The 24,594-nt window shown below is 46.8% G+C and overlaps 1 protein-coding gene across 2 annotated transcripts; it reads right to left on the bottom strand.

The window, feature by feature from the left end:
- Positions 1–11,931: 11,931 nt before the first annotated feature.
- On the bottom strand, positions 11,932–23,828 carry LOC116944904 (regulator of G-protein signaling 4-like). Of its 2 annotated transcripts, XM_032958799.2 has the most exons (5): positions 23,498–23,828; positions 19,248–19,337; positions 16,317–16,378; positions 15,611–15,777; positions 11,932–14,054 (listed from the first exon to the last, which is right to left on the bottom strand). In XM_032958799.2, the coding sequence occupies exons 1-5, from the start codon at positions 23,539–23,541 to the stop codon at positions 13,893–13,895; spliced, it is 525 nt and encodes a 174-aa protein (XP_032814690.1). In that variant the 5' UTR covers positions 23,542–23,828; the 3' UTR covers positions 11,932–13,892. The 2 variants fall into 2 exon arrangements, with proteins under 2 accessions (XP_032814690.1, XP_075924905.1); XM_076068790.1 differs by lacking the exons at positions 19,248–19,337; positions 23,498–23,828 and adding an exon at positions 16,809–19,213.
- Positions 23,829–24,594: the final 766 nt, after the last annotated feature.

Below are 24,594 nucleotides of genomic sequence, written 5' to 3'. Positions count from 1 at the left end.
GCCTCGGTTTAAAATAGCAATTGTGCATTCCTGACCACAATCTGTCTTCCTGCATTTTAAGTAAGAAACCAAGTTTGTTTGCTTTTTTTTACGTAGGGCATTTTAACATCCACGACTTTGTAAATTTATGTTTATATTGTGTTGCCACAAACAATTCAGTTACTTTTTTATGAACTGCTCACTGAACCATGGCACTCTCACTTCCGTGAAAATTTGCCTATGTGCGGAACACCTGGGAGCAGAGCTTTGGGGCATTTTCGTGATGAGGGATGAAAATGTAACAATGTACGTTGAACTTCTTTCGCACCATACGTAGTCAACCGTGCTAATCGGAGATGCGGGGAAAGGGCAACAAACTAAACACAAAAAGCAGTTCTGAAGAAATTCGTTTTCAATCCAGATTTTAAAGTGCATATCTCCCGTGGCATCCTAATATCGGAGAGAAGAGCGTTCCAGACGGCCGCAGAAGCGCATCTGCAGGCGTGCAGTGACCGCCTTTGTTCGCTGGCCGCTGCTGCGAGGATGACGGGAGTTCGCGTGGCGCGTTATGCTCCTTGATGAATACATTTCACAACGGGGTCACGAATTAAATGACAGCAACACGAGATCGAATTTTTACGCCATTGAGACGGAAATGCAAGCAGCAGTGCAGACAATTTTAACAACGCCATTTCGATCACTCGCTTCCAGCCAAAATCAGTGGCAAGTGGCATCCTCTAAGGTTGACTCAGCCTTCACACGTTTACCTGGTGCGGTGTCGTCTACGGTGGCCACACGCGGTATCGACCACAGCGCCTACCTCACGCACCATAACCGCCTGAAAAGGTGCTCGCTGACAGCACCCGTCCCAATCTCTGGCCATCTTTGTCTTTTTTCACTTCACCAGTGTCGTAGCTTGGTTAGCGTGGGGCCATGGCCTGTTAGCTATGCCGCTACACCTTACCGCAGAACGCATTTACATTCCAGAGGGAAGGCATTATTCTTTCACACGCAGCGTGAGAGTTTGTGCTTTTGCGAATCCAGCATCTGCATGTAAAAAAAAACATAAATTATATATTTGTATGTGCCCTGTGCGCACGATCGCCGTGTTCCTGCATGTTTGGTCATTCCAAAAATTGTTGGCTCAGGATGAGGTCCCCAGGTGTGCATGCGTGCATGCTGACCTCAAATCAACACGTGCGCCACCAGGAACTTGCCTATAAATCAGAGACTCTTTCCACCTCCGTGCACTATACCAAAGTTTTATGGTTTTTACATGCCGCACTCTACCCGTGCCTGAGACCAAATCACCTGAAATGCGTCGGATCTCGCCGAAGGCATGCAGGTCTCAAACCTGATGAGATTGATCATAATTTACGGTTTATTAGGTCAGTAGCGATGAACCATAATTCCTCTCTTTACCTGCATGTGCTGCTTTTGATCAAAACACCTGGAATTCACCCGTTCTTATCACACCGTGGAAGCTATCGCTGGGATGAGGACCACAGCACACAGGTACTGTCGACTGCTACCTGGGTTACACGGTTCGCAGCAGTGGGCATTGCAAACAAATCCATTGCTGTACGGCACTTCTATGCTTCCTCGTCTATGTAAACCGCACTCCCCAGCGTGGTCAAGGATGGTCGGATAATTGCAATTAAAGTTTGTTCCTGCAATGTATTTTCCTACCGCCCCTCCCCACCACAAATAACCTTTTAAAATATATATCAGGGCTTCATCTTTCATTACAATGTGGGTTTATGGCCAGAAATCACGGGTCCCCAGAGGATACAGACCGTTGACAAATATCTCCTGGAATGTAGGGTACATCGACTCTGTCAACACAGCAGCATTGCCCCCGTCTTATTCACGCCTGAGCGCGTGTTTTTTTACCGTAGGAATTGTCGTGTAATGTCACGCGGATTTACCTGTAACCCCACGGAAATCTTTCCATTCTACATGAAGCTATCACTACTGCTGCCGGTAACATTCAAGTTCACCCCCCCCCCCACCCAACCAATATCCAGAGGGGGGACCATCAGGGCATCCTTCCAATCCAGCGGAACCCCTCCAGTGGTCCAGACTGTTGTTATGATGTCATATATGGCAGTCTGCACACAAACGCCACCCTCCCTCGGCATTTCGCTTGGGAGATCATCTCTGCCCGGTGCCTTTCCTGGTCTCAGACTCTGGATCGCCTTCAGTCCTTCCTCAACAGATGGCAGCCTCAGCCAGCCACTCACAGGGGGTGACTTCTTCCAATATTTGAGACACCGCAGCCTCAGCAGAGTCCTCCCCACTTTGACCCATATTGTTTTCCAGGATGATGGATTTCTCCTCCCCTAAGACCTCACAGAAATGCTCAGCAAATCTGCAAACCTGTTCCTGGGAGTCGGAGATCGGATCACCTTTCTTTCCCCTAATGATGATGATAGGTGTGTCGCTACAAGTGACTTTTTTTTACCTACGTGACTTTAGCGAATAGAACCAAAGAGTATGTATCCTTGCAGTCACGAAAGCTTCAAATCTAGAATTACTTTTTTGAAGTTAAAGAGTGATTTGTGATCGCGGGATACTGAGGCAAACTCTATCTCCTTCGCAAACCACGACTACCACCCATCCTTGCAGCGCTGCACGGCTCCCTGAACCTCCGAGCAAAGGCTATGGTAAGCCTCCTCATTCTCTGATGTGGGATGCTGTAGACGGTGGGAGTGGGCCTGTGACTTTTTCTCAGCCGGCCGGAACACCTCCTCTGTCAGCCAGGGTCTCTGGGGAGATTTGGACCGCGTACGCAAAGCAGCCATTGCAGCTGCATGAATCACAGTCCTAAACCTCGCCCATTTCCCCTCGGCATCAGGAGAAGGGGGGGACAATGCCAACTCCAGTTGCAAGCGACGATTAAATTTTCGCTTGCAACTTTCATCAGCTAGATTAAACCAGGCCACTGTGGGTTTGAATAGAGTCCTGGATGTACACCCACCACCGGAGTGCAAGAATGGCAGGTGCATCTTACAGATGATAAGCCGATGGTCAGTGGGCAGATCAGCTCCACGTTAGGTTCTGGTATCAAGGACATGGGCCTGCATCCGCTGTTCCGTCACTATGTAGTTCAGCCGATGTTCTTGCTTAGACCCAGCATCCATCCATTATGTTGTGTGGATGCGCCGATGCCGGAACAGCATATCTGTAATTAGAAACCCATGGGATGCACACAAGTCTAGCAGCCTCCTACCGCTATTGAGCTGATCTGGCCCATGCCTTCCAATCACTCCAGACTAGGTGCCAGTATCATGACCCACCCAACAGGAAGTCACCCAACAAGACGACTCTATCCCGAGGGGCCACTTTAGCTAGCACCTGTGACAGGTGATAAAAAGGCATCTGACTCATTGGCCTTGCCTGTATTCCTGCACTGATGCTCATCTTCGGTGCGAGCATAAGTAACCACCACCACTCCTCTGGTTGATGGGAAGGCGAGCCCACAGTAACATGGGGCTTAACAGCTACCGACACCGCACCGCCACACTTCCACACCCCCTTCATTTTTTGGTTCAGAAGAAGAGCCACTCCCCGTTGCTTATCAGTCTCCTGCCCCGAGAAGAGGACTGTCCACCCGTCATGGTGGCAGGAGCCAGAGCCAGTCCACCGAATATCCTGAATATCGCAGAGATCCAGGCGGTACCAGTTCAGCTCCCAACAGAGGAGTGGCAGCTTCCCCTTCGTAGTGAGCATTTGAAAATTCCACGTGGCCATCCGCAGTGTCTTTTTTTTGCTGTTTCTGGAGGAACCCCGAGGGTAAGGAATCAGTCTCCTGGCTCCGCTAAATGGGGTTTGGCCAAGAGACGTCATAGACGCCTGTCCCCCCCAGGGACCTCTGGCACAAGCTTCGTTCTATATTTTCCACGTGGTTTAGTGGTAGTTTAATTGAAGGTGGAGGGGGTTACCAGCCCCTCGTACTCGTCCAGAGCACCCCGTTAGGCCGCTGTGGTGGCTACAAGCGCCATGAAGGGGTAGAGCCGACTTGGGAATGGGTCTTCCCTCCATGGCACTGCTCACATCCACCGCAGCGTTACCGTCCGGCACCACCGAGGAGTTAGGGGCTTATTCTACACTCACGTGTTGCCATGAGTGGCATGCTTATTACACAGACATACAATACGATAGTACAGTCATTGTAGACTAATAAAAGCAAATCGCCACCGATGTGTGCTAAGTACATGCTAGTTAAATAATTTAGTATGTGGAAATGATGGAAATGCATTCTAATTATACTCTTAGATGCTAATAATTAAAAAAAACCCGTTCTAACTGTGCACTAATTACAGACAATATTAATGTACACTAAGCAAATGTTCATGATACAAATTCACTATCATACGCGATAATTTTGCACTAATTAAACATATGCATTTTGGTCTGTGGCCAACATAACCAATCATCACTTCAGGATCGATTAAATAGGTATCACTTTGTGGTAAATCAGCAGTAATCACCCCAAGGATATTACTTACTGGTCCTTGGCATGCGAATGAATAATTAGCACCACCATCTCCAGTCTGGCAGTGAAGGTGAGCAACGCCTTCACGGTAGGCGTGTTTATTGCTTCTGGCTTTGCTACTTACCTGTGTTCACGGTGAAACATTCGGTCACGTGTCGTTGGGATTTTGTATTTTAGTTCGCCAGACGTTATCTGGGGGCTCAAGGGGCTTATTGTAAAATGACGCAAGCCGAGGGGAGAATTTCGTATTTAAGCCGTCGTCACATGCAGATAAATAAAGCTGCCAGCAATAGCAAGCGAGCAGGATACTTTGTTTATTTATTAATCTAAATGCATCGCGCACATTTAAAAAAAAAAAGCTTGAAGCTCTTCTGTTCTTGCCCTTGGCAATATTTTTCAGGAGCTCTCTGCCAAATGTCGAGGTCTGCTGCTGGCCACGACGTGAGGGCTTCAGGATATAATTCGCGTTGCTTTGCTCTTTCTCCCTTGCCGAAGCAGCGAAGCCCACGGTTGGTTTAACTACGCGGTCCGCAGTTTTTAGTTGCATGGCCACAATCGCGCTTTCGTGGCTTGCCTTCAATTGCCCATGCGTGGGCTTGAAATGAAGCTATCGCTTGAACTCGGTACCACTGCTGCTTGCGGTGTGGCCTAAGGGTTGGTTCCAAGCAAACCACAGTTGTGCTGTGGAGGTCAAGCACGTGTTGCACCGCGTGTTTTATGGCACAATGTCCAGGCTTCAGCCATCATCCTCGTGTGCACAGTGGCGAGTTCTCCAGGCACTCCGGTTTCCTCCCAGATGTACGTACGTTGAAACTTCTTTCGCGCTGTACGTAGCCAACCGTGCTCATCGGAGCTGCGGGGAAGGACAACAAACTAAACACAAAAAACAGTTCTAAAGAAATTCGTTTTCAATCGACTGTACATTTAAAAGCGTAGAGCTCCAGTGGCTTCCTAATATCGGAAGAGAAGAGTGTTCCAGACGGCCGCAGAAGCGCATCTGAAAGCGCGAGCGATGATGCAGCGGTGACCACCGTCTGTGTTCGATGGCTTAGCCAGAAGCCCGCTGCTGCTGTGAGAATGGCCGGAGTTGGCGTGATGATGGTTTGTGGCTCTCATTGACGAGATCAGCGGGGCAATGCGGTTCATTTGTGGCAAGCACTTTGTAAAACGACATCGGCCGGTCTGCATCAGGCACGAGCATCAGCAGACATCAACGCTTTATAATCATTGAGGGAAACCACGGTGAGACTCTCAGTTCGGTTCCTGAAGAAGGTCCCAGCACGTGAAGCGAAACGTCGGACAGCCATGTCGAACAACAAGCGCAGGGCTACACTTCTCTTGTTCGACCCAAGCATGTGTGCACAATGTTGATACAAAGCACAAACACGCACATGCTTCCAAAAAAATGGTTTAATTCCTTTGCAGTGAAATTTGTTAAAGTGCCGCATCAACAACAACAACTTAAAAGCTGCGAGATTATTGCTGAGAAGTGGGACCTTTTTTCAGAAGCGACCTGGCCACAAATGATAGTTCAACGAAGTCCTCCAGACAGTCTCGTCCCTTCACCTGATGAAGACCGCTTGTGTTGTGGCCGAAACGTCGTGAGAATATTATTGTGTTATTTTATTTTATCAATTTATTATTTTATTCTCATTCTACGTGACTTTACCGAAAGAACCAAAGAAGTTCAACGAAGTGGTTAATGAGGAAATTTAGAGCAGCCGAGTACTCAAAGCACACGTTTCTAAATGGAGAGGGAAAATCCGCAGGGCCCGGAGAAAAATCCACGTGACCACGGGGAGAGTGTACATGAAAACTCCAAATATACAGCAGCAGGCGTCAGGGTCGAATTCACGACCTCCTGTATATCAGGCGAGGTAGTTAACATATCGCCACCGTGGATTCCTGGTGGCGAGATATTCATTGCGCCTGGGGCTCATGCTAACCACGCCATTGCCACCGGACTTACACAGAGACCCATAGACTTTCACTCGTAGACGTTCACAGCGGCGTCCCTGTTGAGTGTGCAGGCAATGCCACCTGCATTGAGGCTCACGATCCGGAGGTGCCCTCGTGGTGGTGGGGGGGCTACCAAGGGAAGGAGGAAGGTGGGGGGAGAGGAGGGGGGGGGATCCCATTTTAATCCTCGTACCAGGGGCCCGAAGCCAACAATGTCTCCGTCAACTGCCTGGCCGCGTGCGAACTTAAACGGACGCTTCGTGCCGTGTTTGCTTCTCTTTAGACCTCGGTTCTTTTGTGTGTGTGTGTGGAACGTGATGGTCCAGTGCAATTTTCTTTTTTGACAAAGGCATTTATTTTGGAGCGAAAACATTGCCGAACGAGGTGGTCCGACCGGTGGTCCTTTGGCGTAAGATTATACAAACGCATTTGTTGTGATACCCCCCAAACTAATAAATCATGTCAGCAACATTGTAACCAAATATGTATCGCACACGCACACGAAATGTAAAAAAAAATACTTGAATAATATTCAGGCCAACATACGCCGGCAATTAAAAACAGCACGTGTGAATTTAAGGAATGTATTTTTCGTTTGGCCATTGTAAAAACTACATTTAATCGAGATCTTTGAATTATGACGAACATTGACCTTGCTTGGAACCGAGTATTAGTTTCCACGGCTCAACTAGCTTTAACGTTTCCACAAGACTTTGGAATATTTTCAACTTAAAAAAAAGCTACAAAAATGTCCACATTCGTCATGCCAAAACAACGCGGTACGCGCATTAGCCCGTCAAAATGTGACCGCGTCTGCTCAGAAAATGTGTCCGAGTTCAATGGTTTTCCATGATATGGCTCTTCAGGTTGTACCGTGCGTTGTCGGGCACGGACAGCTGCAATGTTCTCATTTCGGTTGCCGAAGAAGCTGCCAGCGCGTGGAGCGAAACGCGACGAACAGCCCGACAAACAGACACCATCGGAGAGCCCGCACAACACTACCGCTGGAAAAAAAAAACAAATAAAGTGGTGGAGTGCCCACAAGGTGATGTATCAATGTCACGCTGGCCCCCGGCTTGGAAAAAAAACCCCCAAATAAAGTGGTAGAGTGCCCACAAGGTGATGCATCAATGTCACGCTGGCCCCCGGCTTGGAGACACAAGATGAACAATGACTGCACGTGGCCTGCTTTGGACACGTCGTGTCACCCATTCATTGTCCAAGGCAAAATGGAAAAAAAGAAGACAAAAATGGGACCCGTTGGGATATGAGGTCACCTGGTGACTGTGGAGAGACTGCCCGCTTATTGTTTGACGGCGGTGAATCAGCCTTGGGCTCCGCCAGAAGTTCATTGTTTGTCCCGGTTTCTCAAAGAGTTCAATTTGGTAATGCTCGAACAATTGTGACGGCGAGCAACCACTCCCACCACCCGCGCGACAGAACTGACTGAGCTAGCGGCGAGAGAGAAGTGGATGCGAGCGTGCAGAATGATCTCGTGCGTGCGTTTGCGATGCGTTAAAAGGAGGCATCTGAGAAGACGACTGTCGAACGCGTTACGCTGGCACCAGTAGCCAGGAATAAACTCTTGTCGTCGTGCAAGATTGATCTGTGACCGAATCGCCATCGAATATTGTCCCTTGAATCAAGGTCGTAGCCATGGAGTCAACATTGGGGGGGGGGGACCAAATCTTTCAGGGGGTCTGGGGGTGCCCCCCCCCCCCACCCAGAAAAAAAATGAATTTGAAAACGAATTTCCTGCCTAAAATATTTTTAAAAATCACTAACACATAGGATGGACTTTTTTATTTTTTACAATAATGTCTAATAATGTATTGTATTGCATTGCTCTGTTTTTACTTGTTTGCCTTTTCTTGTTTCATTGTATGTAATTGCAGAGATTAGGGATTAATAAAGTACACCATTACCACAATCATATAAACAGAAATCTAGTTTATAGCAATATATTGGGGGGGGTAGTTTGAGCATATTTGAATATTGGGGGTGGGGGATGTGTCCCTCACCCCCAATATATATTATAATTACGGCCTTGCCTTGAATGAAAACAAAACTCATTGCATCTCTTGTATGAGTGAGGCACGACCAGTTTGCCACTTGTTTCGTTACATTTTCTATTTAATGTAATGACGTTTTTGTCAATTCCAATAAATATGATGGGGTTTGTTATTCGGATATGGCATGATAATTGCAATTTGGTCTCCATCTCAATTGACTCCAACTCTGAGAAGTGTTTCAATTTTAAATGTTGTCATCCCAGCAGGCCTTCTTAACCGAATCAAAGCATCTCTCTTCAGGATAATTACACAATTATTGGATAATCTTCGCAAGTGCGGTTAAATGTGCGGCGAATACTGTTCGCATACATACTTACACACAAATAGACATGCATAGGGACACACTCACGTAAGATTTATGTAGTGTATTTAATCATCGCCCATAATCTATTCACTGCTAGGTAAAGACTCCAAGTTACTATGTAAACCAAACACACGTTTTTCTAAAACTAAATCACACACATCGACCCACATTATCTCGTCTCGTCTGACCATCACTCTTTGGCCTTCCCTTTCTTTTGTTTTCCAACCTCTCCCTATTTGGTGTCTATTCTGCCTCATTCCATGCATTGATCTTCTACCGGCACCTGGATGGAAACTCACATTTGCAACGCAAGTCAATGCCCGGGTGGACCACAAACCACCCTGGGTTCAGCTCTCGCCCTGTACTTCTCGTTGTCGAAAATACAACATGTGCCTCAATGGAAAAACCAAAACTAAATCGTATTGAAATATGTCTCCATGCTCAAATGTAGAAAGAAAAAATGAATACCTGCATGTGTTACCTCTCAAATGTGTAGCTACAAATTGCAATTTTATGGTGGATCGTACAACCCAATATTCTGCGTATATAAATAAACCACTAAATCACGGAAAAATATATTTCCCCATGCTCGAATGTAGAAATGAAAAAACACCTGTACGTGAGGGGGTTGGGGGGAGGGGGGTTTGGAGGGGGGGGGGCATAAAACCCGCATCATGTAAATCCGATTACCCCGTTGCCTGGTGACCAAAGGCTGGGTCTTGGTGTATCCTCAACGCTGTGGCCATGGTAACAATTGAGTTGAGCCGTCGTGTGCCGGGAGAGGCTCTTGGTGCCTTCTTCTCCTCGACGTCTCTCCGAGCGGCGAGATTGAATGGAGGCGAATGCTAAGCAGGCGAGAAACAGAAAGCTATGCAAGCGAGGATTACATTGAACCCCCACCCCCGAATCCGCCACGGGAACGTCCTACTGCTATCCTGTGAAACATTTTGTGCTCATTTAGCTTTTGTTGAATTGCCGTTTAGCAAACGGCATCGGTGGCCTGAAAAAAGACGTTTCTTTGGAAAATGTTGACCCAGAGATTGATGATTGACGCCCGTGAAGTCAATAACGAGGATTGTCATACTGCCAAGTTGACGAGGAAAATAACCTCCCCCCCCTCTCTTCCCCCCCCCCCCCGTAATGCCTTCAAACGAGAATTGGCCACGGGCAGATGTTTAAGTGCACAGACGAGAGCTAAAAACCCGCACACATTTGCTCCGAGGCACAGAAAGGGGATGTACAATTTTGATTTAAATTTTGATTTAAAGCTTTCGTGACTGCAGGGATTCACATTCTTGGTTCTTTCGGTAAAGTCACGTAGAAGGGAAACAATAAAATAATAAAAATATAAAACAATAAAAAAATGTTATGGTGGATTCGGATAATTTATCCTATGTGGAAATGCGCATTTGCAATTCTTTAGCAGAGCCGCTTGTGTCAATACAGAGGTGTGCACATCTTGTTCCCGGCTAGAGACAATGGACTTTATTATTTATAACTTTTAGTTTATAAAGCTTTATAAACGTAAAGCATTCCGGGTATATATATGTTTTACTCCAAGCACACTTGAAGTGTTCATCGTCAGCTGTGATCTATCGACTGCTGAGTGAAGGCCTCCCCTCACAAGTCGTCACCCATCACCACGTGGTTCTGACATTAAACAGCCCGTCTGGAACCTGCACACGGAGCCGATTTCATTGCTCCATCTCCTCGGCGAAATGTCTCTTTGTGGCGTTCCATTTCCTGAGCCATTCCTGTCACGATCCTTGCCCGTCGGTCATAATCCCTTATGGGTCGTGACGTGTCCTGCACAATCCACTTTGTTTGAATGAGGTCATTACATCTTCACTTAAAGCTTTCGTGACTGCAGGAATTCATAGTCTTTGGGTCTTTCGGTAAAGTCACGTAGATAGAAAAATAATAATACAAAAATCACGACGTTCCGATCGCAACACAAGCAATCGTCTTCAGGTGAAAATATATATATACATTTTTCTCCTGCCTCAGCAGTTCGCCTGCTGTCTGCTGTATTTATTCGCCTGCTGTATTTGTTTCTCTTCACCTGAAGACGATTGCTTGTGTTGCGATCGAAACGTCGTGATTTTTATTATTTTTCTATCTCCGTGACTTTACCGAAAGATCCAAAGAGTGTGAGGTCATTGAACTTGCTTACACGTGGTCTCAATTTTATGCCGTACTTTTTTCAGTCTCCCAACATAATGGCAACAAAATGCGTACTAGCTGCTTCGACATGTGGTTCGGAACCCAAAAAAAGGTGCGCATGGAAACACTTCAAAGTATTTGTTTAAAAGTTTATTCTTGCTTGAAAAGTAAGCGGACATAGATGCGATTGTCACCAGAAACACACTGGCTTCGCAACCTTACATGGACCATGACTAGCATGTGCACAGAGAGGGAATTGTGCCAATTATTTACACAACACACGCCGTGTACGTCAAAAAAGTTGATATGGGGGGGGGGGGGAAAGACACGGTAAAATATTAACACTGATGGTAAATTCAAGACATCAGTTAAATTCGCACCTCCAATTAGCACGGTTGGCTACGTACGGTGCGAAAGAAGTTAAACATACATACAAAATGAAAAAAAAAGTTGAGAAAATGTCAAGACAATTCTGCAGCCAGCACAGATAGTGAATCTGGCTTTGGCATTTTCCAATTAATTCCCCAAGAGGACCCCTTTAAAAACCAAATCAAATTATTTCTTAGCATTTGCTCGTGACGAGTCACAGCTGTATTTGGAGAATTAGCAAATCCTTCACTCAATGCTTAATTTCTCATGGAATATTTTTAGCGCCCCCCCTAACCCCTATCACCCCCCCCCCCCCCCCCCACACACAATGTAAGTCAAGGTGGAACTCAACCACGGACAGCTCTGTACCAGATCAAAAAGCTACATCGCTACAACATCCTACAGAACTACCACTTTGCTTGGGCATGTCACCGTCAAGCCCAGTTGTTAACTTGCCAAATAAACAATTACTGTGGTGTATGCCCACACAAATAATGGCATACACGAATGCACACATGTACTCGGGCATCTAAATATTAAAACAAATTCTGCCTGAAAATGTTTTCAAGGTTTCTTTTTTTTATGTATATATAAAATTAATGGCAAGGAAATTGATAAACAATTGCCACGATGTTGCGTGGTTTAGGTGTGACAAATAAATTACAATTCTAAAGCACCTTTCTACACAGATACTCAAAGTGTCCGATGAAGAATTTCAGGAAATCCATGTATACCCACCTTTAAGGAAAACATTCTGAGATTGTTTTCAGTACAATATTGACATTGTCAAGAGCTTATTACGGATGTATACATATTTTTCCCATTTCAAATGTAACTTTTCTAAATTATTGTAAAGGGAAAGCAATAAAACACAAATTCAAAAGTTACCATAAATGTAATAAAAAAGTTACTTCTTTACTATATTGCACTTACTGTACAAATATGGTTCTTATTATAAAGCATTTGCCTCTCTGCCGAAGTTATAATACAACCGTGAAAATATGCCTTAAGATTGAGCATTTGAACTTCATCGATCTACGCTGTTGTTCTACTTTTAAATTGAAATTGCACACAAGCGACCGATTTTTCGTCATCGTTTACAGCAGGGATTCGAAAGTCTCCACGTAAAAATAGAAAATGTGCATGTTCACATCAACAGAGAAGCGACGCATTTTTTTTTTGTCCTCAAAACTCATAGTACCACAAAGACGAACACATTCATGACGCACCGTAATAAATACCAAACAGTTCCAGACTGCTTCTGTCCTCGGCCAAGACGAACACTCACTCATCCGTCATCCCCTTATCGCAGGATACATCGTTTAGAGGCGGTCGTTGCCAACCTTCCCGGGCCTGCAGGGCCCCGCTATCAACCCCCACAATTTTTATTTTTTGTGGACCACCGTGCGGTAAGTAAAAAAAAAACAAGGTGTTTTCACGGAAGAGGAAAGTGTCTGCAACAACTCCACGCAGCCGCGTTGCCCCAGGGCCTGGTGAGGCTCCCCGGTGGCGTGCGGGTTGCAGGTTTGGTGGGAACCCGCTGGGGTTTCAAAAGCGTGAATCGGCACTTTGCTTCAGCTTCAATGCGTAACAAGTATACCGTTGACGTAACGTAGAAAGTAAGTGGAAATAAAATATAACTCTTAATAAAAAAAGTTGTTTGGGTTAGATTGCGTAAGTATAAATGCGTCGTAACCCTCCACCACCCGACACAGCCAGTCAGGTTTATCACGTAAACAACGCGCCAATTAGTTTACTACTTCAGCCCACCGGTGTGTTGGAGGGTAAAACCCACAACATTTTTCAGATTGTAAATTTTATTGATTTACTTACGCGATCTAACCAAAAAACTTTATTACGAATAATATTGGTCGCGAAAGCCTACGTGTTGAACCAAAATAGAACTAGCTCATGAAAATGCATCGAACATCAATCTTCTGATCTAAGAACGATGCTCGAAGTACAAACGCAATACGGAATTACGTTTAAAAAAAAATCTTCAAAAAGGAATCCTGCACGGTCGTCCCATGCAAGGACACTTTGTTACGTGCAGTTCCACCGTTTAAGACGTTCTTGCGTTAGTTCTTTTTTCCTGAGAAAAGGAATCGTGTGAAGTGCCGTGCCATCGATTGTCCGACAAAAGTTGTGGCTTTTGTCAATAAAATTACGACTGCAGGCCAGTGAAGTGCGCAAAAAAGTGAGGCACTGACCACAGACGACGACTGGTAACCGGCACAGCTGTCAGTCTACGCAACGGGGCGGTATTTGAAATGAATAGGAGCATTAGGAGGGTATAGGTAAATGCTTCGCTGCTTAATTTCACTCAAAGAGATCACCCTGCCCACCACCTTCCAACCTCTCGAAATTGCGTCGCAACCCGTTTCTCTCGCAGCCTTCGGATAAAACCGAAACGCAGCGATCGTCTGCCGTCTCTGAGACCGGAGCATCGGTTTGAAATGCAGCTTTTGGTAAAATCTACCGCCGTTTCGATTCTCATTCTTCTTGTTGCTGTACATACAAATGACACGCTCAGGCTGTGACGTGCGCCTCATTTAGTCAGATCCAGGTAGAGCTGCGAGCGGAGGAAGCGAGGGTAAGAGTCCTTCTCCATGAGCCCAAAGATTCGCTTCTGGGCCACGTCGAATGCGTCCGCCGTGGGCTTGGCGAGGTTGGCGGCAGTCAGCTCTCGTGTGCACGAGTCCAGATTCACCTGCGGCGACGGCACAGAACGTTTGAATCGTCGTTATCACTCTCGTTCCTTTAAATGCCAAACGAGCATCGCGCTCTCCCCCCCGGGTCTCCCGGTGGAAACAACTGCAGGGATCGTACGGCTGCTTTCATCGGTGTGGACGTTGAATTTATTTCGCGCCATACGTAAACAACCGTGCCAATGGTGCGAAGGTTCTTAAATCACCACCCCCCCCCCCCCACCCACCAGCCATCCTGTCTACCCAGCAGGATACACAGGGACACGAATGTAATCATCATTTGGCAATACAGTCATTATATGTGTGTATGTATGTTGAACTTCTTTCACACCGTACGTAGCCAACCGTGCTTAAAATCGGAGGTGTTGTTTAGAGATTAGCGATGAGTTTTTTTTTTAATTAAAACCATATAAATAAACCCGATTTTGAAGTTTTAAGGACAATTTGACATTTTTGGGGGGTATTTTCAGATCTTTGTCCAAACATTAATGACGATCAATACGAAACAAAGAGAACATGTGATTGTCCGAAATGTTTAATTTCCTGAGTTTAGAATTTTTTGGATGAAACAGAAAATCGGGAGCACATCCGTCTATATATGCACTCGGGATATGTTCCCAATTTTTAGACCAATATGAAATTAAAAAAATCAGGCCTAAGCCACTTAATGTTGTACGATCCGAATGTATTTTATTTTTACATTTTGGATCAATCTAAAAATGTGATGTCACTTCTGTGCTTTTCGTGCCAAAAGTACCATTGCCCGACATTATGTTGCTGAAATAATTGAAATAGAACAAAAACGTTCACATTGAAATAATTATTGTATTACACTGATGGAACCTTACGTCTAACAAAAATATACAATTTGACTATTGACACTGAAATCTTATACAGTGGTACCCCGGAGATCGAACTTAATTCGTTCCAGAAGGCCATTCGAACACCGATTTGTTCGAGTTCTGGTGCGTTTGATCTCCGAGGTTCGACTGTACACTTTTAATCCGAGGGTAAAATCTCAAAGTCGGGCCGACGAGTCTGAAGGTGGGGGTCTCCTTCGGTGTCTTTCTCGAACGAAACGTCGACAATGGCATCCCCCCCCTCCGCCAATGATTTCAATGCGCGCCACACAAGTGGGGGCTGCTCGACAATGGGGTGGGTGGGGGTGGGTGGCCCCACCCCCCGTGTGGCCGCAGGTTTTTCTCCACAGGGCAGACGGCGCCTGATCAAAGGATTTCTCGCTCGACCTTCACATCCGCTACTCAGTCTTAAAAAGTAAAAAAAAAATTCATTACTTATTATTTGGGTCTTTCGGTGAAGCCACGTAGACATGGCTTCTACGTGGCTTTACCGAAATACCCAAAGAATATGAATTCCTGCAGTCACGAAAGCTTTAACGTCAAGATTGCATTACTTATTTTCTTGTTTATCCGTCCACCCGTCCCCGTCGTATGCATGCACATTCAACTTCAAACAAGAAGGGGGAAAATCATGCCGAAAATATTCCGCGTCGCTAGGACATGGTGGCCCGTGGTGGTTTAAGTTTCTGTTCGTTCACCTCGTTGGGGGACTGGATTGCGATGTATTCGGAGAAGATCTTGCGAGCCTTGCTGGTCAGCTTGGCAGCAGACTTTGTTTTTTTGTAGTCCTCGCAGGCCAGCCAGAAGTTAATGTTTTCCTCGCTGAACTCTGTTCGTAGAAATGCTTGGAACGCGGCCAGGCCATCTGCAAATGAACAGGAACACATTAAGTGCGGTCTTTCGATTCCTCGCAACCGTTCGTTAAAAGCCGGATTATCGCTGAAACGCCAAGCGAGTGAAACTCTTGAACAAGTACACGATGACAATCGTCATCAGCAGCAGTCATGGTCAATCCCCTGCTGGACGAAGGCACCCCTCCGCTATCTGTACGTATGTCTGTTGAACTTCTTTCGCACCGAACGCAGCCAACCGTGCTAATCGTTAGCCGACGCCCTCTCGGATGCGATCCATTCCTTAGCTGCCACTCCATCCCTTGTCTTTACCATTGGCCATCGTCCCTAATATCCATGCATGGCGTGTCCTGCCCAATCCCATTTGCTCTTCGTAACAGTTGCAACCGCGCCATTCAACCGCGAAAGTTCCTTAAATTCCTCTTTCCATCATAAGATTACAATGCGCTCGAATATTCCGAGTGTGGCGCCAACTTCGCAACTTATTCGAATCCCCACCGTTCTCGACAAGCGTGAGAGCGGACGTCGGAGAGACCCTCGCCGGCCAACTTACATTTGTGCACGAGAAGTTTGTCCAACGACTCGGCCCAAGCATGCGCCTCGTCCTGGCTGGGCCTGTGCACGGGACGAGGGGGAGAGGAGGAAGGCGCGTGAGCGAGGAGGCACACGGCACTCAGATGCAGGCGAGCCATCGCGCGCGGCGACACGCAACCACTCCCACGGACACCGCTGTCCACATTCGCCGCTCGGCGTTACGCTCTCTCCCTCTCTCTCCCCCTCTCCCGCTCTCTCTCTCTCACCCTGCTACACCGATTGTCTGAATGCCGGGTCTAATAATTCCAGCCCTCCGTTGCTCCTGCGAGCGGTAGCTGACGGGGTGTCGGCGGCGAATGGAGCCGTCCTCTCGACGGATACACACACAAAAAATGTATAATATGGAGGGCGCGGACACGTGCACCGTTCGCGAAAATATACGCGCACGCAGATAAAAAAAACCCGACGTCGTCGTCCCAGGATATCGGTTGATCGCCGCTTTTCAAACTACCGCTGTCCTTTCTCCCCTCCCGTCGGCTGGACGCCTCTCAATCGCAATCGCATGCCGATTGCTGCTCGCAGAGACGTCACTGTAGTGATGCGATTTGCAGTCAAGCCCTCTGTAGTCGCAGATCGAAGCGACGATCAAGTAAACAAATATATAAATGTGCGGAGCGAACAACTGCAGGGAATTCTGTTCGGGAAAAATGTGAAATGAAATTACTTAATTTGTCTTTACACGATGCCCGACGTTGGAACCTTGTTGCGTTTGTGGCATGTGAGAGGAACATTTTTACGGGGCAACTTTAACCGTGGCCCGGTTTTGAAAGGCGTCTCGTAATTGCAAATAAGCCGGGTTGAAGTGCGGCGATGTGGCTGCACGGACACTGGGAAAGTGAGTCAAGCGGAAATGCTCTGGTCACGCCTGTCCAGTGGGGTTAATAGCCATATCCATGGCGACTATGATCTCCATGGCAATAGCATCTTCTCCTGGTGCAGGACTTATACGAGCCACGTTGATATTGCCTCCGCCAATTCGGACGTAGCGCCGACTTTCATTGAACATTTGACCGATTCCATTGAATATTTCACCGATTCCACGGTTCCGTTTTCCATTTTAATGCTCAGCATTTTAAAGTGCTTCATAAATCCGAAATAAAATATAATTTTGCGGTGTGCGCGCGATAAATACAAATCGGCAAAAAATGTAACAATTGACTCAAGGTCAAACTAAAGCAATCTGTAAACATGTGCACGCGTGAAGATGTATATATATACATAAAAATACCGCAGAGCTGAGCACACGTGGCTTTTACAAAAAGACAAGCGACAGCGTCAATTGGCGGCGCACGCAATTTCAACAGGGGCCCAATGCACCGTTCGCCGTGAAACGGATCGCAAGCGGCAGGGCAATCCCTCCTCGACAATTGAATGTCCACGCAAGCGCGAGCGGAACGCGGTAACCCTACGGCCCCTTGCGCGAGCCCCCAAAACAATTCTGTGCCTACTAGGTTTAGGAAAGCAGACACACGTCCTTGACAATGGCAAGCAGGCTGCGTGGAATCGCCCGGACGTGCGCGTGCTTGCAGCGCGCGCGCGCACGCACGCGCGAGAGAGAATTACCACGGGCTTTTATTCTTTTGTTGTTACACAGCACGGCAAAACAATTAAAATCACCGTATTCTCTCTGTGTCCACTTGAAGCGCACGCTATTTCTAATCGCACCTGTGATCATTGACGTCCGACAGAAACGCCAAAAATAAATTTCTGCTGTCCGTTGCGACGGCAATGCGGTATTAAGTCTCTCTCTCTCACCACGCGTGGGCGCGCACAGCGATTAACAGCGATTGACCACGATGTCCCACATCGCAGGGGGATGCTGCGTTACAAAATAACCCCCTAGAGTCGCTCGCCTTAAATTAGATAAGGGGGGGGAGGGGGCTGCCCTGCCCCCTCCCCTCCCCAACTTCCTTCCCCAAGGTCTTATGATCACATTCCCTGTTTGGCATCCTCCGCGCATGAGCAACAGAGTGAGTCGTGACTCGTTTCATGTTGAAATAAAATCAAAGTGGCCGTTTCCCTGCGGGGTGTGTTGAGCAAGGGGGGGGGGGGGCGTGCGTGGATCTGTTGAATGCTGCGTAAGCTTTCGAGGTATTTCTAAATGGTTAGGTGTAGTACGGGGCATGCTTCACGACCCCCCCCCTCCCCCCCGGATGACACCCCTTCAGACACGTGATATTTAATCTCAAAGGGCTGATCCGGGGGATTGTATGGTAAATGAAATGTTTAAAATATATTATTACGATGCGATGTGAGGACGTGAAACAGACTTGAGAAAACACGAATCAAATTTGAAGATGTCATAACAATCGATGGGAGCATGCAAGCGGGAAAGAGGAAGTTGATGTTTGGTAAATCAGAAATCGTAACCCTTGCTTCAATATCAGGATGGGGATTGAATATGCACGGTAGTAGAGAAATTACGTGCCTGGGCTTAATAAAAAAAAATGAGCAAATATAACCCCAGGAAACACGAATCGTCAACTGTTTCACAGCGCGGTGGGATGAATGCACATTACGAACAATGTTTATTTTTGCTTCCCCCCCCGCCTCTCATTGCAAACTACTCTCCCATTGCAGAAACACTCTCAAGACTGTCATACTTACGTTTGACAGTCTTGGGAGTGGCGATTGCTCTAGTAGTGCGCGCTAAGGGACGCACAGATAGGTGCACACGTTCTCAGTTCGGACAACCGGAGTGATGGAAACGGTCTCGAACATATTGCCGAACAATTGCATCCTCGCCGTTGTGACAGCCGCTTGCACCGTACGCTTGACCGGGAGCTCAACGTGGCTACACGGAGGCGGTTGAACGACGTCGCTGCGTTAACGTGACGGACGTGACAGGCGCGCGAGTCTAAGCGAGAGTGCAAGCGAGTGCGCGGCTTACTCTGCAGTTGATTTGCCGTTGTGATCAGCTTCGTTTTGGGTCACGGGTTTTCTCCGTAGAAAGCCCAGCCGACTCTTCATCTCCTTGGCTCTGCAAACGATCAAGAGCATCGTGAGCGTTACGTCAATGATTTATCAACGACAGTCGCGATTCTCTCATCCGCTGCTGCCGTGGGTTTCGTCGCTGTTGTACCGTGGCGTCGTGACATCACAGCAACGTCAAGCCCTACTGGCAGAGCAACCCACCTGTGAAACACGGCACCTTTCTTCTTGGGGGGTTGGGGGGGGGGTGGCATGGATACTACACGTGTTAAAATAATTGTTCTGATTTCATATGCTCTCACTGTAATGAGTACCTGTTGTGACATGTGTACACCATAGACTAAAATACTATGGAAAATTACACGCAACTAGATGGTTTCTATTTTTGTGTAAACTTACATTTTTATTTGTCTCGATCATTTCTAAGTATAAATTTGGTGGATCGCACAAATGTTGTGAAACTCCCTTCCCATGGGCGTCGAGGAGGCGCTATACCCTGGCTCGCCAGGGGAAGGCGACACAGCAAGTGTGGAATAATCGCCGTCTATTTCCATCTGGACAGGGGATAGAGCGTTTCCCCCTGCAGGTGCTCCAGTTTCCACCCACTTGCATAAACATTCACTCATCATTAAGTTGGCAGAAAAATAGATGGGTACTGCGAAAGATGCGCTGCTGTCTTCGGTGGTACCGATATCTGCTCTGGCCCATGGACTAAATGCAATGAAATAAATACATGAGGGTATGTTGGATGCGACGAGAGAAGGGGCACAGAATATAAACTCGTGGAGAAAAAAAATCCCGTGAAATAATGCAGCTTTTGGCTTGGGAGATGGAGAAGTACGTGGCACTTCTAATTTTACATGAAAGTTAAATGAATGTATTTTACAAAAAAAGTTAAATTCAAACGATCCTGTTTCGTTCGCTGTGATTAAAAACTATTTACATTAGCCACAGTTGAAACACAGGTGGAAATAAACCACATCGAATGCCATGCACGTGACCCGAGCCTACGGACTTAGAGATTCTAATCCTTACGGGATGAGATCAATGGATGCCACGCTAATGGGATAACAACAAATGGAAGAGAAATATGAAAACAAATGTATTTATACCGCTTGACGTAAACGAAGAGCGTGATAAACGCGGGCATCGCTCATTTTGTAAAACAAGGATGAGCGAGAAATGGAAGGGACAAAAGGCGCAGCCCTGGCTTTGTACATCTCCGCACTAATTTAATTATGTGGCAATCTCAGATGAAAGGACGCTTGGTTAATAATAACTCATGGCCAGGTGGCTCAACGGCAGAGTTGGCGATTGCAAGAATTGCGAGTTCAAATCCGAGTTGGGGATTGAGTCAGCCCATCATCCCTCTGGGAACAATAAAATATGTACCACTTTGTGAGAAAGCCAACGACGATTTCACTGCAGATCTAAACGCTCCCACCCTCCGCAATAACCATGTGGAATTTTCACCACTGACTCATGGCTGTAAACAGGAGTCGAAGACCGTCTGAATGCTAATTTGAGCAGGAAATCACTTTTGGCTCATTTTTCTTTTGGGACGCTAATTAAAAATCACAGTCGTGAATCATTGTTGGTGGTGACCGAACTGGGCCTGGCACACTGCCCGTCAAACGCTCGTCTGCGTTCGTGTTCCCCGGCAGTGGGGCGCATCGAAGCAACTCGCGGATGAAAGGGCAGCCGAGTTATAACACCGAACACTTATTAAATCATCGCTGGTGGTGACTTTAACTGGGCCTGGAACACTGCTGTCACACAAAAAACCGCCCGTCCGCGTTCGTGTTCCGTGGGCAGTGAGCAGGACGGAGCAAAATGACTCTGGCCAATGTTTTGAGCGAGTTCGTGAATTCCAGTTGTGATGGGGGGTGGGAAACGACGGGAGAACGTTGCAGGGGATATTTTTTTCTTCTTAAAAATCCCATCTGCTCTTCCATTCCAGTGATTGAGCTTGATTTATAACGAGAGCCCGCTGTGAACTACTTTAACAGTTCTATTTCTGTTTTTCATCTCCCATTACTTCACCGTTTCACGTCTCCTTTTTCCTTGGTTGTTGTTGGGGAATTGGCATGAAAATGATTTCTGACCTAGGTTTCAACTTTTCCTTGGCACATTTCCTGGTCATAATTCACCTCGCACTCCCCCCCCCCTCACGTTATCCCTCCTCCTCCACCGGCCACAGCCTAAACCGTGCCCGCTCTCAGCGCACGTTCGTCGTCCACCCCGCCCTTTCCTTCCCAACAGCATCCTTGCGCAATCCGTGATAATGAAAAGCAGGCACAGGAACAGGCGAAGGGAGGGCATGTGGCCGACGTGACTAACCCAGCATACCTTGCATCCTCTGCTCCACCTCATTTTGCTCTGCACCCCCCCCCCCCCCTCTCTCCCTCTCTCTTTTGGACCACCCTCAAGACCACCCCCATCCCCACCAACCTCACCTCCCCTCACCCAGCGAACAAAGACAAAGACCCCCCGTGTAACCTTCACAGACTGTTGGGGCAAGTGCTCTTGACGAGTAGCAGCACCTATGTAAGGTCTGTAGGGCGCGCGAGGGGGTGGCTGGTCAGCACCACGCCCAGCCGCCTTTGTCTCCCCAGCGGTGATGTTAACACACCGCACCGGGTACTCATTTGAGGCTGAGTCGACCTAGGTGGAGACGCAGGACCGGTTCAGATCATCGTCGTGAGCCGGAATCGAACCCCCCCATTGCTGCATTCTCTCTGCCCTGTACAAGGGCCCCGTGATGACGCTGAGACTAACAGGGAACAGCTTTCTCTTTGCGCTTAACGAGCCAAAGCAGCAAGCAGGACATTTTGTTTAATGTCCAAGAGCAACGCCCCTTGTGATTATCAATGCACAGGCAACCCATTGCACGCGTTTGGGCAATGGTAAATGTTCAATAGATCGACATGTGGCCATTGTGTTAACGTATTGCTTATACTGTACATGGCATTTGAACTCGGATAATGTAACGCGTCGCTTAGATAAAAGTGCAATATTTTTCTGATAATTAAAAAAAAACACCTTTAGCTCAGCAGCTAGCATAAAGCTGGCAATGTTGCATTTACAAATAAAAATACATTTATACATATAGTGCATAATTACCAGGAATTCAAATCTACTTATCGAAACACAATCATCAATCATTTTGAATTGTTAAGTTCACTACGGAACATGAATTACAATAACAGCGACATAACCGTTTAAGTCACGCACAAGAGTGTTTTGTCGTTCTCGGTACACTATTATTTACAATTATTTCACAGTACATAACCATAAAACATAGGGGGTTTCCGTAGCCAATAGGGAACCTAACCATTCACCACCCGACGCGATTGTCTCGTTGATAAAGATTACAATTTATTGGATGTGCCAATGAATTCGGTCAAATTCTGACCAATATCGCCCCCTCCTCAGCGGTGACTCTTTTCATGCCTGAATGTAACACCAACAACGGATTTAACATCAACACACATCATCAACACACATCATCAACACACGCAGCGACGGGACAGTTTAGAGAACGCATCAATGCAATTTCGCGATACGCTATTTTGCCGCTTAAATAAATTACCTTTGCTATGCTGCGTTGGCACACGCACAATTAAGAAACAGCATTCATCAACATTCGTCAACCATAACAGAATCAAAATATTTGTATTTACACTGGAGGAATCCGATAAGCTATAAAGCTCTTTTACACAGATGTTCAGTCGTGGCGGGTAAGAACGTTACAACAACAAACAGTGCAAAAGCGTGATAGGACGGCAAAGTACAATAAAAGTTAACAAACCACCCAAACATAAACAAATAATACTGAACCATCCCCATCCTACCAGTCAAAGCCCACCGAGGCATTAACTTATTGTTCAAAAGCCACCTGGCCACAAATAACAGCTCAACAAAGTGGCTTATCATAACACTGTGGCATGAGAAAATATATATTATGGCCGACGTTTCAGACAACTGTCCTTCTTCATAGCACATAAGGCTCAACCGACTTCCTGTGCTATGAAGAAGGGTCGTTGCTCGAAACGTTGCCTCATATATGTTTTTCTTCTCATAAGGCCACGTGACGAATGTGTCGAGTTTCATTACTGCTTAGCAAGTATTGAAGGGTCAATGCCCAGACAACGGTGGCAATGTATCACGGTGTCGTGGTGCAGTTGCTTCGGCAGCAGAGATGTTTACCTCTCTAGGTAGCTGGCAGGAGCCGTGACTTTCGTGTTGCACATGGCTCTCAACTTAGTCGATCGCCACCGGGTGTTCGTTGAGAATAAACAATGCTAATAGTTTGCACAAATTAAGTATGTTCTAGCCTGTTCTTCCAAGTCGTCGAACCAACTTTTGCGTTGTTGTTGCTGTAACCGCTGATTTAAACGAGAGGGGGGAAAAAAACAACAAGAAGAAGAAGAAGACTCCACGCTTCATGCACTGCACTGTGTCTATAGGAGGATTTCAGAGTGAGGGCCACTCAATCGTTCAGAGTTTTGGGGCTTGCCTCGGCTCTGCCGGGCGGGGTATTTAAACGCCTGGCGTGGGGGTGTGGGCGTGCAGCCCAAACTGCTTCTCCCCCCCCCAACCAATGGGCAAGAGATCCGTGGGAGCGCCGGCCGCTGACGTCAAGGCGCACGCTCGCCGGCTCCCTCGGTGGGAGAGACGAGGGGAGGGCCCATCCCGAGCGTGGTCGACTGCACACAGTCACTTTGACACGTGGGGACCCCACGACTCCTCGGTTCGTGCCAACGTTTGCGAACGCTGTGCAAGCGGTCACTTGTCAAGCGGACTCACGACAAGGCTGGGCCCTGTCACGTGAAATTCTCTCTACCCGACGAACTCAAGAAGAAAAACCTTGAGTTCAGCCACTTCCAGGGAGACCTTAACATTAATTTAATGAGCACAGCGTGACCAAACAGCAATGCGCATGAGAGATTATATTAGCATAATGTTGTGTTTCCTGAATGGTTATTTACATTATATTATACCAATCTTTGCAAACACCTTTTTTCTGTTTTTACCCACCCCTCTTAGTAGGGGGGAGTCAACTGATTTCAACATTTCACGCTTAGCTTATCACACCAGCTGGCTGAACTGTTAACAGTTGCTGTCCAAACACTGCAAGACCAAATAAATCACAGTGATACCTGTTTTTATACCTTCTTGCAATGAAGGGATACATTTTTCAGCCAGCCATCGAGAATTTTCTGATTCCATCCTCATTTTCATTCAAAATAATACATGTATATGTAACTCTAAAGAAGAGGAATTGTACAAAACACAAGTTTTTT

This window comes from Petromyzon marinus, chromosome 22, assembly GCF_048934315.1.
Source record: "Petromyzon marinus isolate PM22_M1 ecotype Great Lakes invasive population chromosome 22, UKy_Petmar_22M1.pri1.0, whole genome shotgun sequence".
NCBI lineage: Eukaryota > Metazoa > Chordata > Hyperoartia > Petromyzontiformes > Petromyzontidae > Petromyzon > Petromyzon marinus.
The sequence above is the reverse complement of the archived record's forward strand: the minus strand, read 5'-3'. Positions and strand labels throughout refer to the sequence as shown.